At 35.0% G+C, this 14,475-nt stretch overlaps 1 protein-coding gene across 1 annotated transcript in view; it reads right to left on the bottom strand.

The window, feature by feature from the left end:
- Positions 1–14,475, bottom strand: part of LOC107740421 (inositol 1,4,5-trisphosphate receptor type 2-like) — a 95,218-nt gene that overhangs the window by 15,118 nt on the left and 65,625 nt on the right. Inside the window, exons 43-52 of the mRNA XM_016552855.1 lie at positions 11,386–11,496; positions 10,982–11,174; positions 10,756–10,881; positions 9,651–9,826; positions 8,370–8,534; positions 7,587–7,770; positions 6,778–6,852; positions 4,689–4,850; positions 1,588–1,751; positions 1,255–1,340 (exon numbers count right to left, since the gene is read on the bottom strand). Of these exons, the coding sequence (XP_016408341.1) occupies positions 1,255–1,340; positions 1,588–1,751; positions 4,689–4,850; positions 6,778–6,852; positions 7,587–7,770; positions 8,370–8,534; positions 9,651–9,826; positions 10,756–10,881; positions 10,982–11,174; positions 11,386–11,496 (1,442 nt within the window). The remainder of the gene's footprint in view (positions 1–1,254; positions 1,341–1,587; positions 1,752–4,688; positions 4,851–6,777; positions 6,853–7,586; positions 7,771–8,369; positions 8,535–9,650; positions 9,827–10,755; positions 10,882–10,981; positions 11,175–11,385; positions 11,497–14,475) is intronic.

Here is a 14,475-nt window from a genome sequence, read left to right as displayed (position 1 = left end):
GTTGGTGTTATATCTTTCACTTGGATGTTATAAGTTGTACTGAGTAAATACAGCTGGATAAAACAAAAACTGTGTCCGTCTTCATTTCAGGCTGCAAAGCAACAAAATGTGATTATTTTAAAGGGGGGTGATTCTTTCCTATACCCACTGTATGTTTATTTCAACATAAAAAAAGAAAAAAAAACAAATGCCATGATGAGGTATTGGTTCAAAAGTGCCATATGTCCAATAACTTCTGCTGCTATTGGCTTTGATCTAAACCCATAACCGTAAGCCATCTTGAAACCGCTGGCCTGGTGTTGCTGTCCAAAAAACTAATATAAAGAACGGCTGTGCAGCCCTGCAAATATATTCTAATAATAATTATAATACACTGCACATGTTTTGCAAATAGCAAATCCTCAGTTACTGTATAACTGAAGGCAAGGAGGCATTCTATAATGGTCAAGCCAAATTTAGGCAGTAGTTTGTCAGTCATAGCAAATGATAAACGAGGCCAGAGGGTGTATATGGGGAAAAAGCAGGTCAGATCATTATACCTAATAAATAAGACATATTTGACATTTTTAAATAAGTGCTGCTGTCTGCATTTCTTTTAGAGAGGAGGATAGATGTTTTATGGTTTTACACAATTGATGTATTAAATGCATTTTTATAACAAAGAGGTTTCTGTCCCTTCCACAGTCCCGCTAGCCTACGTCCAACTAAATCATCAGAGGATTTCTGAACTTATTCCTAAAATATTCAGCTTGTTTAGGCATACAAGCACGCAAAGGAACACACACAAATACATGCACACACACACACATATACAATCAGGTCCTAATCTAGAAAAAAAATACTATTGACATAATGTTCATAGGAATAGTTCACACAAAATTTTGTTCAATTCAGTAAATATCATATCATATCATGTCATTCAGAATCTGTACGAATTTCTAAATGTTTTGTAGAATGTCAAGGCTGCTCTTTGCCATACAATGAAAGCATGAAGTGTTCGTTTTGAAACTCTACATTCCTGTCTCCATTCTCTTTCATTGTATGGAAAAAGCAGCCAGCACACTTCACTGAACATCTCCTTTTATGTTCCACAAAATAAATATAGACATACATGTTTGGAATGACACACAGGTGAGTCAATGACGAAATAATTTGACTGTTTTGGGTGAACTAACCCTTTAATTGTGCACTATCATTAGTACTTTGTCCCTGAGACCTGTCTACTCTACACATCATCCTTAAGACTGTGTGCACATCAGGAGTCCATAGCAGCAGGTGAGATGATTGAAGAGCTGAATAACTACCTGAGGGTAATAACCCACGTCTCTCCAGTAAGCAGTCTAAATGAGAGAAAACAGCATGAAGATCATCAATCATTTCTATCTCTCTCTCATACACTCTCTCGGGATGTATTCCCAGAGGCAAAGCAAGCAAAGCATGTAAGAGTTTGAGAAAAACCGTTGATGAAGCCACTGTAAAATATGCTGAGTGTACAAAATAGCATGAGTTATAATGAGAGAGTTAAAGAGCAAAGCGGTGCCTTATGGGAAATGGTCAAGCAGGATGTTTATCCAGTCACTGCCGTACCTTGACTCGAGGGTTGAAGTTTCCAATGGGATCGCTTTTGAAATCGCTCTTGTTTTTGTGACACAGCACCGTGGTGATGATGATGATGATGAGGGTCACCACACCGATGGGTGCTAGCACTGCAGCGATGATCCACAGGTTGTTGGGTGGATTCTTCACTACGGCTGCATGGTGGGAAACACTGTTAATCTTTTACATATTAAACTATCATGCAAATTGTGTTGCTTAAATATTTTGACAAAAATATTTTGTTTCTACAACAATAATTGGTTTCACCATCACACCATCACAATAAAGAGTTAGCAGATATTAAGCAGACAGTCTACTCTAATGAGAGTTAGTTGACATGTAGGTGCAAATTTACTTAAAGTCAAAAAAATGCTCAAAAGGGTCCATCAAAATAAAATGTTACCCAATAATTTTGTAAGTGACTTTTTATAATCCAGGTTAAATAAATATCACAATCATTATTTTATTTTATTTTTTTAACATTAACAATGTAATTGATGTTTAATAAAAGCAAGAATATTTATAATCATTTATCGGTTTTAAGCAATTTTACATTTAATCAGTTTTCTCCCGCCGTACAGATCGCGTTCCCCTCGGTAAATCGCATCCCGGGGGTTCCCCTCGGTACAAATCGCGATCGCGTTCCCCTTGGTAGAAATCAATCGCGCTCCATCGTCGGGCCCTTACAATCATCCTAACCTTCCCCCCATTTACGGTGCCCCTGCACCTACATGTCAACTAACTCTCATTAGAGTGTTAGTAGACTGTCTGCTTAATATCTAACTCTTTATTGTGATGGTCTCCCAACAGACATTCTACTGACTATTAAGCCTTAATCTTAAAACTTAATCTAACCTTAACCCTACCACTCTACTAATATGTAGGTGCAACATTACTTATAGTCAACACAATGTGTTAAAGCAAACATCAAAACAAAGTGAAACCAAAGATGTAGTATGTGAACAGAGTCATAAACCAATAATAGTGTAATGGAGGCACATGAAATGTTCTGGTTTTGATTTAAATAAAGCTTTGCCAACAGTATACGATATCTATCATAATGCTGATCACCACAACAAATAATTTGATAACATTTTTGCATGTCTCAGTTGGAGAAAAAAGTATCCTTAGTTACATATCTATATTTTTGTAAGTGAATCTTTTGTAAATTAAGTAATTCTGCATACAGTAACATTCCTGTAAGTAAAATTTTGGTCCCACTTTATAATACAGGTGCATCTCAATAAATTAGAATGTCGTGGAAAAGTTCCTTTATTTCAGTAATTCAACTCAAATTGTGAAACTTGTGTATTAAATAAATTCAATGCACACAGATTGAAGTAGTTTAAGTCTTTGGTTCTTTTAATTGTGGTGATTTTGGCTCACATTTAACAAAAACTCACCAATTCACTATCTCAACAAATTAGAATATGGTGACATGCCAATCAGCTAATCAACTCAAAACACCTGCAAAGGTTTCCTGAGCCTTCAAAATGGTCTCTCAGTTTGGTTCACTAGGCTATACAATCATGGGGAAGACTGCTGATCTGACAGTTGTCCAGAAGACAATCATTGACACCCTTCACAAGGAGGGTAAGCCACAAACATTCATTGCCAAAGAAGCTGGCTGTTCACAGAGTGCTGTATCCAAGCATGTTAACAGAAAGTTGAGTGGAAGGAAAAAGTGTGGAAGAAAAAGATGCACAACCAACCGAGAGAACCGCAGCCTTATGAGGATTGTCAAGCAAAATCGATTCAAGAATTTGAGTGAACTTCACAAGGAATGGACTGAGGCTGGGGTCAAGGCATCAAGAGCCACCACACACAGACGTGTCAAGGAATTTGGCTACAGTTGTCGTATTCCTCTTGTTAAGCCACTCCTGAACCACAGACAACGTCAGAGGCGTCTTACTTGGGCTAAGGAGAAGAAGAACTGGACTGTTGCCCAGTGGTCCAAAGTCCTCTTTTCAGATGAGAGCAAGTTTTGTATTTCATTTGGAAACCAAGGTCCTAGAGTCTGGAGGAAGGGTGGAGAAGCTCATAGCCCAAGTTGCTTGAAGTCCAGTGTTAAGTTTCCACAGTCTGTGATGATTTGGGGTGCAATGTCATCTGGTGTTGGTCCATTGTGCTTTTTGAAGACCAACGTCACTGCACCCGTTTACCATTATTCATTTTGGAGCACTTCATGCTTCCTTCTGCTGACCAGCTTTTTGAAGATGCTGATTTCATTTTCCAGCAGGATTTGGCACCTGCCCACACTGCCAAAAGCACCAAAAGTTGACTGGCCAGCAAACTCACCAGACCTGAACCCCATAGAGAATCTATGGGGTATTGTTAAGAGGAAAATGAGAAACAAGAGACTAAAAAATGCAGATGAGCTGAAGGCCGCTGTCAAAGAAACCTGGGCTTCCATACCACCTCAGCAGTGCCACAAACTGATCACCTCCATGCCATGCCGAATTGAGGCAGTAATTAAAGCTAAAGGAGCCCCTACCCCTACATGTACAGTAAATTAACATACTTTCCAGAAGGCCAACAATTCACCAAAAATGTTTTTTTTATTGTCTTATGAAGTATTCTAATTTGTTGTGAATTGGTGGGTTTTTGTTAAATGTGAGCCAAAATCATCACAATTAAAAGAACCAAAGACTTAAACTACTTCAGTCTGTGTGCACTGAATTTATTTAATACACGAGTTTCACATTTTGAGTTGAATTACTGAAATAAATGTACTTTTCCACGACATTCTAATTTATTGAGATGCACCTGTATATATACTGAAACAATAAATACTTTATTTAATCTCTAAAAGCAATTTTAAAAAAAATACCTAAAGTACTCAAAAAAAAAAGAAAAGGTTTTTATCTTTTATTGATCCGCAGTTTTCAATCATCCCTAAAATAGGCTCTTTGAAGCTGGTGTGACTGATATTGCAACACTTCAAAGCATATAGACAGATGCTCAGAGAGAGTATAACCGAATGCAGGGGTCCGTAAAAGCATGATGTACAGATGCGTGCAGATTCCACAGCTTTAAACATGGATTATACTGACAGTATTAGTGACGCTGGAAAGGATTCATTGGCGTATCTCATGTCTGAGTGTGCTGCATTGATGATATTCCGTTCACCTCTTTGGAGAGCTTGCGCAGAACATCTGCAATTCCTCCTCCATTCCTCAGCCCGTGGTTCAGAACCGTAATGATGCACATCAGCAGGGTGTCACACACACGCTCTGTACCATCTTCATCCTCTTCTTCCACCGAGATGAACACACACACACAAATATACAGACACTTGATAAAATAACAGTTTCAAACATTTATATTCAGATTTATAACTTTATATTCAGGATTTGTACTTATAGATTTAGATGTATAAATATCTATTCAGAATTTTAACTATATATATTCAGAATGTTCATATTTATTTATATATTTTGATGTCTTAATTATATATTCAGAATTATAACCATATATTCAACATTTTTACATATATTTATTTACATATTTAGATACATAATCTATTCAGAATAATTACATATTTTCTATATATTTAGATATATAATTATCTATTCATAATTTATAATTATACATTAAGGATTTTTACTTCTATATTTATTTATATGAGATGTATAACTATCTATTTAGAATTATACTTATATATTCAGGATTTATTTCTGTATTTAAACATGTATTTAAATTTATAATTGTAACTTCATAATTATAATTCTTACTATATATTCAGCAATTTTACATATTTATTTACATATTTAGATATATAGTCTATTCAGAACTAAAACTACACATTCAGTATATTTACTTATTTTCTATATTTTTAGTTGTATAATTATCTATTCTCATATTATATATTTAGAATTTTTACTTTTTTTTGCAAATAATTATGTACACATTTATTTAGATTTATATCTATTCAAATGTATAACTACATATTCAAACTAAATATTCAAATATTTAGATTTATAATTGTCTTCAGATTTAACACTATACATTTAGAATTTACATTTTATTAATAAATATAAGCATGCATTAAGATTTGATAAATTAATCAATTTATCAATCATTCCATCCCTATATTTCTATCAAATGCAAATTAGAGAGATTTTTACTAGTGGACTCCACTGTATATATAAATTGTATATAAGGCTTAAAAGTATACACACACACACACACACACACACACACACACACACACATATATATAAAGAAACAGACTAAGAAAAGTCACAAAGAAAGACAGGAAGACTGAAGGAATGAGCTTGTGGAAAGGTAAGTAAGGAATACGTGAGGGACACAGAGAAAGGCCACAGAGGTCAAAAGAAAGAAAGAGGGTGAGTGTGAGAGAGAAAGAGAGTGCACGTGTTGATATCTAGAAGCACAGGTGATCTTTAAAGACTCACAGGGCAAAGCAGAACAAAGAAGCACATGAGTCATCTCTCTCTCACATACACACACACACACACACACACATTCACGGGTCATCTCAGCACCTTAACCTCTAGAACAGATACACAGGACCAGCCCTTTACAAACAAACACTTAGGAAAACCATAAATACACACGCACACACAAATCAGACGACATGCCACCACTACTGCAGATTATGCAAGAACATTCAGCTGAAGGGTGAGACAGAGGTGAAATTAAAAGAGAAACTGCAGCGCTACACAGTAAATGCTAAAATATTCTTGATATCCATCTCAATATGACACTCAAATCACCCAGTTAAAGTCCAAGATTTTACAGCCTAATGATACTCAAGCACAGCTGTATGGAAATCACACTGCAGACATCACGCTTCTCAAACCATTTCATGGTGTGCTTTATGGATCAATATGGTAAACTGTGGCCCTAAAAAGTAACACCTAAATCACCAAAACTTTTAAAAAAGCACATTAAACAAAAAATATATCAAACCAACCAACCACTGAGTGTCCAAATACATTTTTATTTTAAACATTATTATTGTACATTTAATTAAAAAGCTTTTACAAGATTCTTTTTGTGTTTTGCTTGAAAAGTGTGCTATAAAGTGTGTTATATTTCTTCAAAAAATGCCACTTGGTGTGACATTTTCATGTCTATTTCAAGGACATTTATACATATTGTGTGTGGCCTAAATGTCCAGAAATTTTTGAGGCCACTGTAAAAATGGTGACTTACCGTGGTTAGAACTAAAAGGGGAGTTAGAACAGGTCTCACTCTGGCAGCTCATAGACTCCTTCACATTCATCTTCTCTAAAAGACAAACCAAACAAATATTCACAGTGAAAACATCAAAATACATTCATAGCATGTGCTTAACAATTCAAAAGTCTGATTTCATTTAGTTTATTTGTCATATTTGGGGAAAAACTATTTCAACAGCAATCAGCAAGACAATTGAAGCTAATCTACCAAGTCAAAGGTTTTGTATTTCCACAACTGAAATTCTTAATTCAATAATCATGTGTGTTGTATTCCAGTGCACGCGTGTATGCATGTGCCCTTTCTGTCCCCAGTGCTTGTACAGTGCACAGAGGAAGTGATTACATAAGGGAGTGTGGCCACTGCTGGGTTATGCAACAGGTGCCATGTGCTAGCAGGTCCTCAACACAGTTACATGGCCATGTGTGTTCATGTAAACACATATACACAAACACAAATATTCACCTTCAAACGTTAACATGTGCATGCATGAATGCACTGATACACCGAGTACATACTGAATACATCACATCATCTGAATACATCAGAATACATGATGAGGTAATCTCTCTAAAAAAGACATTTCTATTCATACCAAGTTGTTTACACATACGATACGGAGGGTTGCACATTAGCACATGATAATGACTTCATCCATGCAGAACATTTGGGAAATATGAAACGAAAGACCAAAACCACAAGTTCTATGCAATGTACGGCTGGAGAGATAGGAGGCCACCACAGCAAAGAGCATGACGGGGACATCATGTACACTCAATGCTTACTTAAAGCAGGGAGGCGGTCGACTTGCATGAGGAAGTCATCTTTAAAGAAAAGGAAGCCCACAATGGAGAAGAGGTAGACCAGGATGATAGCCAGAGCAGCTGTGAGGAAGATGGAGCGGCCGTTCTTCGTCACGCTCCTCATCACGTTTAGGAGCGTTTCCTCTCTTCGCACAAGATCAAACAACTAGACGGAATAAAAGAGAGAAAGAGGAGGATCTTATAAAGACATGTTGTTTCTGAAATTTAATTATTTACATTGTCATTGTTATAAAGCCAAAAAGAAATTATTAAATTTGCATTAAATTGATCTAAAATGACAGTAAAGGCTTTTACATTGATACAAAAAAAAAAATATTTCAAATAAATGCTGTTTTTTTAACTTTCTATTCAAAATCGATTCAGAAAAATCGATTCTATTCAGAATCCTGAAAAAAAGTATCACTTTCCACAAAAATATTAAGCAGAACTTTCAACATTAATAACAACAAGAAATGTTTCTTGAGCACTAAATCAGCATAACATCATGTCACACTGAAGATTGAAGTAATGGAAGCTAAACATTTAGATTCACAAACACAGGAATACATTATGTTTTAAAATATATTAAAATAGAACAGTTATTTTACATTAGAATATTTTACAATATTTCTCCATTTAGTATATTTCTGATCAAATAAATGCACCCTTGGCAAGCAAAAGAAACATTCACTTTAAACCCCTGAATTAAATCATTAACTTTTACTACAGAAAATTAATTATAATGCAAAAAGTGTGAAGTCGTACCAGGATACTGTAGAAAAACTCATGTACGAACAGACCCAGCATGCAAACGATGACGTAACTGACATGCAGAAGGAAGAAGACGTCCATGATAACTGCTTTGTACCCTCGTGTGAACGTGCCCTGGTTCCCCACAAAACTAACCAGGAACACGATTTTATTCAGCAGCTGTGAAAAGACATCAGAAGATAATGCTATAGCATTAGCATCCTTACAATCACATTAAAAGATTCAACAGCCTTCAATTCAAACACTTTTCTATGGAAGCCCCTTAGGCCTTTTTTGTAAAGGTAATTGCAACTTTTTATCTTACAATTCTGACACTTTTTCTTGCAATTACAAGTTTATATTTCACAATTCAGACTTTTTTTTGAGTTCACAACTTGCAATTCTGACTTCTTTTTTTTTTTTTTCAATGATGAAATGGGCTTCAATACTTTTCAGTCATATAGCCAAAAAAGAAAAGCATGATAGCTGCAAAAAATAAAGTGCACCTAACCATATAAAGCATACATAGTTGGGAAAATAAATAGGGTTATAAATAAATCACTTTTAAAAGAAAGAGAAAATGTTTCCATATTCTTCTTGGCTGACATAGTAAAGTAACACAAAGTAAGTGTGTCTTGGCAGAAGCTAGCCAGATTAAGCAGACACCAACATGGCCAGTTATGTGACATGCCCTCATCCTCAAAACCAGGAGCAAGTTGAAAGAAAATACATACGAGTTCACTTGCAGCGAGAATAAACACAGTTTGTGGTGACCACTAGAAGACGTGGCGAGTGGCGTGTAGTATAACAGATCCCAGACTCCTAGAATCTGTTTCAGCACATGTCTCTGTTGGTTCTTCATGTGGTGCCATAATGGCTGAGACGCCAGCTTGAGCAGACGCAAACAGACTGACACAACAGAGGGAAGTGTCAGCAGTTTGATGGCTGAAGCTCCAGTTGGCTGGGAGAGAGGCATGAAATCGCTCTCATTTTTTATCTGAACGCACATCAAGCACATCAGCCGCTTCTGTCATCGTAACTGACATTGATGCAAAATGGCAACACTAGTTCCTCTTCTGCCATCTTTCATATTTAGCCAGATATCGAGCAGCTTCTCCTAGTTAATCGGTATTAGTGATTAATCAGCGAACATGAAGTGTTAGTAGCTGGTCTTTTCTAATAGGAGTTTGGTTGGTTTATACATTCAAAATACACTTTGACATTTAATCAATTCACGGACGCAGAGTGCTGAGTTGCTAAATGAAGCGTGAATGGTTGATAATGAATTAGCCTTACGTTGGCGGCTCCCAGAAGCAGCAGTGTGGGTCCTAAGCCCAGCGTGTAAATAGAACGGAAGATGACGGTGACCAGGAACGCCAGGATACCTCCACGCTGGGGAAGAACAAACAACGTGAAGGTGCTCACGACCACTGCCACCCAAAGCAAGATGGACAAGAACGGTGGCAAGACACCTGAGGGAGAAAACAAAGAACTGCATGAAAAATTCTGGGGTGAACTACCCCTTTAAATGTTATTATGTATGACCCTATGAAATCAGTTTACTTTTTTCCCAAATTCTGTGTTTTCAGTTTAAATTATTCTGAATTCTGTTTTAAAGGTTTAATTACATTTTAAAATCTTAATCAAAAAGGATGTCTAATCAACTGAATTCATAAATCGTTAACAATTTAATAATTAGAATTTTTAAAATAATAATGCCCTATGAAATGTGTTTTATTTGTTTTAAAGATATTTTGTGTTGTCTTAATTTTTATTGATTCTGTGTTTTATGATTTAATACAAATTCATTATCAAAAACTGTGATAATCAAATGAAAGAATAAAACTTTAATGATTTAATTATTCCTTTAAAATCTAATTTAATGAAATTCCTTTCATTTTTTGGCAAATAAAGTGCTGCACAACAGATGTATAAGAGTTTCAATTTAAACATGGATCAAAAATTTTGATATTCTTGTAAAAATAATAATTTAAAAACTTTTATTTTAATTGCCATTACTTTGAAAAGTACATTCTACAGTACAATATATTTCTATTGTCACAATTTGTTCAAGTTAAACCAATCTTCGTCAGTTTGTAATGAAGAGCTTCGAGTTTCTGCGTGCATTTGCAGCAAGAGACTTCAGATTTAATCTAATTTAAATTTAATATAACATTTTTTACGGTTTAATATTCACAGACACTAGTCCATATCACAATTTGATTAATCATATATCCCTACTTTTTATTCATCCAAATTTTGCTACATTTTGTGACATTTCATGTTGTAAAGTAGATTCCATTATGACTGGATTCCGTGATTCCGTCTGCATTTTCCGCATCACAGAAATCATAAGGACATAATTATGCAACTTTTTATATATAAAAAATCACAGCCATACCTTCATCTCCATCATCTCCAAATGGGTAGAAAAGAGCGACAGCCAAGTTGATTAGCACAGCCATGTTAAAGGAGATACTCCCCCATAGAGATATATGTTTTGACACCCAGAAAAGTGGTGTATTATCTGCAAACACACACCAATACATCAGCATAATGACTCTGACACAGACTCGAACTGGTGATAAATTGTTACATTGTTTTTTGCACAAAGCAAAACAACCCACTTCTTATTTTCTTCTGCCACCTCATCTCATTGTAGAGGTCATCAAACTGCTGGAAGAAGTCGTTGACCTTGCTGCCCTGGTCGTCTCGCTCTGTTGTGGTGAACACGCGCACTTTTGATTCTTCTGTTAAGTACTCGCAGATGTTGGGCACAGGAAACACGATCTGCTCCATTGTGCGGTCATGGCGGACGATCTGAAATAAAAAAAAAAAATGGGAAGATCAGTGATCAATCATGTTTAACTGATATATTTTTACTTAAATTGTCTGATAAAAGCAGTGATAAGTAAACGAGACTTCAAATGCGTCATTAAAACTATAGAAAAGCCAAAAAAGGTGCAAGTGATAAAGGTGCAAATTAAATTAGATAAGATAGATATCTTCATGAACTCTCAAACTCTCATACCTCTATCTGAGCGGTGTGGTTGGCATAGTATAGAAGCGTTGCCTCTCCTTCTATGGTAGGGTCTGGGCCAGGTTTCAAACTCTGCTGAAGATTTTTTCTGTGGCGTGCCAACTGATCATCAAAAACACTTCAGTCAACATGACAGATTCAACAGATTCAGAAACAACATCAATATAAGGGTATTAAACTCTCAGTAGTTGATTTGTCTACTAATAATGCCCATCAGCTGACATACATGCATTATAGGAAAAGTCTTGAGCAAATTTTTGCTCAAAACCATGAACATTTGCTCCACACTTTCATCTTCACCTCATCTCAAATTATGCATTGCATTTAATAACACTGTGTGATGGAAATGACGAAGGTGGAAATTACATTTCTGGAATAAAATGGTTTATTATTTTGTTTTGCTAAGTCTAATTTCATAGCTAGCATTGTATGCTAAATACACGATTAAATAACAGCAAGACTGACAGGAATGGTGGAAAGATACCTGACAGACAAATAAAAAAAGAAGAAAAAAAACTACCCCTTTAAATACTGTCACTACCCAACTAAATGAGATAAGTTATAAAAATTACATTTAGACAGATAAAAAAAAACTTAATTACAACTGAATAAAAAAAAAATTATACTTTTTTTTAAATGTCTCTCTAAAAATGCAAGACAAAAAAATTATAACATAACTGGAAATTATGCACTATAAAAAAACGTTCAAGTGATGATCTTTTTTTCTTCTTGATTTTCTTCATATATCGCGCTTCATCTCATGCATGCTCTTCACTGACACTGTTGTCTACTTGGTAAACAAGTACACTAACTTTTGATAAAATGTTATTATCTAATAAAAAGCAGAATTGTTTGTTGTGGTGGAAATGATGCTACAACTGGGGGACAGTCATAATTTGTGTCAAAATATATAGATAAAAAATACAAATACTGTATAAGACAAAAATAGATATGAATTATTTTAACAAAATAAATAATGAAATGGTTTATCATATTTTTTAAGATCATAATAGCTTCTAACATGCAATAACTAAACTTTATAATGGATTTTCATAGTTTAATATTGGCTATTAAAGTATGGCTCTGGGACAATGGTACAACACTAAAATAAACAAACATCTATACAGTTGAAAGGTAGCAAAAATAAACAGAGGCATTAAAAAGTTTTAACGTTAGCTTCATATAATAAAAAGAAAAAGCTGAATAAACATTGCTAAAATTCAACCACTGAGACATTAAAGTGTTTGAAGTTGCAGGAACAGCCATTAATCTATTAGTGACACATTGGTGACTTGGCTAATACAAATCACATCAGGAATTTAGCACTTTCATAATGCCAATGCAACCCCTGGATGAGTCAATTCATAAGAGGTCAGGACTGATCAATTTGATTACTTCAAAATCAAAACATTTTAAGAGCTGCCCACGCAGAGGAACTCTGATGTTTATCTCAATGACTGAATACCCGCAGCGATATGGCCAAGATGCATTAGTGAGACAACAGCATCCAGAGGCAACCTAATCAAAAACAGCGCACTGAAAATAATTTCCAACAGATGACGGGATCAAAGGGCAACGAACGATCAATGATGATCTGCAAGATCCAAGCTACTCGTTTAAGTAAAGAACCATCTCCTTAAAAATAAGGCAATTTATACATAAAGAAGGCTGCTTAGTCTATTGAATCAAACTAGTTACTTTTCTATTAACCTTGTGCGCTCCTCATTTGGGAGTCACACTCATGGTCTTCGTGGTCGCAGAACAGGCCAAACAACAGATAGCAGAGATAACCTGAGTAAACCAATGAGATCTGACACATCAAGGCCTTATGAAACAGCAGGATCATGTGTATGGGCTATAATCAAATTCAATGCATGTTAGCGGAGAAGAGCATGAAGTTGAGCATCAAAATATATGTCAGATCACAAGCACCAATGAACCAAAACTTCAGAGGGATTTTAAATAGTCACTCTAACATATTGATTTAAAGTCTATTTCATACATTTATGCACACACAAGCTATGCTGAAATAGATTTTCAAAAGATACGAAGAGACAAATTGCAAAGTTATAAAAGCTAGACTCTCTCCAATGATGGGTTTTTAAAATGGTCCCATAGCGGTTGTTCAAAAATTAAAACTGGGCTTTAACAGTATTTAATCAAGGGTCTCCTGAGGCATAATATGGTCAGTGGGTGATTTGTAAAGTACACACAGAAATAGCAGCCGCCATATTGTCAAGAACAGATTTACATCACTTAATTAAACTGTTGCGAGTGCATATGTAAAAGACCAATCACCGCTACTCAGGAAGAGTTCACCCAAAAATAAAATTCTGTCATCATACAGAATATTTTATTTGATAGCTGTGTAATCATCTATTCATTATAGAATCCTGAAAAAAAATATCACAGTTTCCACAAAAATATTAAGCAGCACAACTGTTTTCAACACTGATAATAATGAGAAATGTTTCTCAGAATCATGTGACACTGAAGACTGGAGTAATGATGCTGAAAATTTTGCTTTGATATAACAGAAATAAGATACATTTCAAAATGTATTAAAATAGAAAACATCAAATAAACGCAGCCTTGGTGAACATAAAATAATTCTTTAAAAAAGATTGAGAGGTAATGCATATAGCGCTATATTTTTTCATCCTTTCTTGTTAGTCCCTGTCACTGTGGCATAAAATAGTAAAAAGATAATACTAATAATAATTGTGCAACTGTGAGATAATGTTTAACCTTGTGCGCTCCTCATTTGGGAGTCACACTCATGGTCTTCGTGGTCAAAAGTGACCGGACACCTGAAATGTAACTTTTTTTTTTTTAGTAAAATCAATCTAATATATTTTTGTTCAATAATATTTTTTCTTTTGTATTTTGAGAGAATTTCATGGTACTAATTAATATTTATGCAATAATTATGATAAAAAAAATTTTTTTAATTGTATTAATAATTTTTTATTTAAATAATTTTTCAATTAATGCAGTATTTCAGATTAAAATAAGTAAAGTGTAAAGTGACGTGACATGTGGCCAAGTATGGTGACCCATACTCGGAATTAGTGCTCTGCA

Source organism: Sinocyclocheilus rhinocerous, unplaced genomic scaffold (assembly GCF_001515625.1).
Source record: "Sinocyclocheilus rhinocerous isolate Xijiao unplaced genomic scaffold, SAMN03320098_v1.1 scaffold2055, whole genome shotgun sequence".
In the NCBI taxonomy this organism is placed as follows: Eukaryota; Metazoa; Chordata; class Actinopteri; order Cypriniformes; family Cyprinidae; genus Sinocyclocheilus; species Sinocyclocheilus rhinocerous.
Note: the sequence above shows the minus strand (reverse complement) of the source record. Positions and strands in the feature narration are given on the sequence as shown.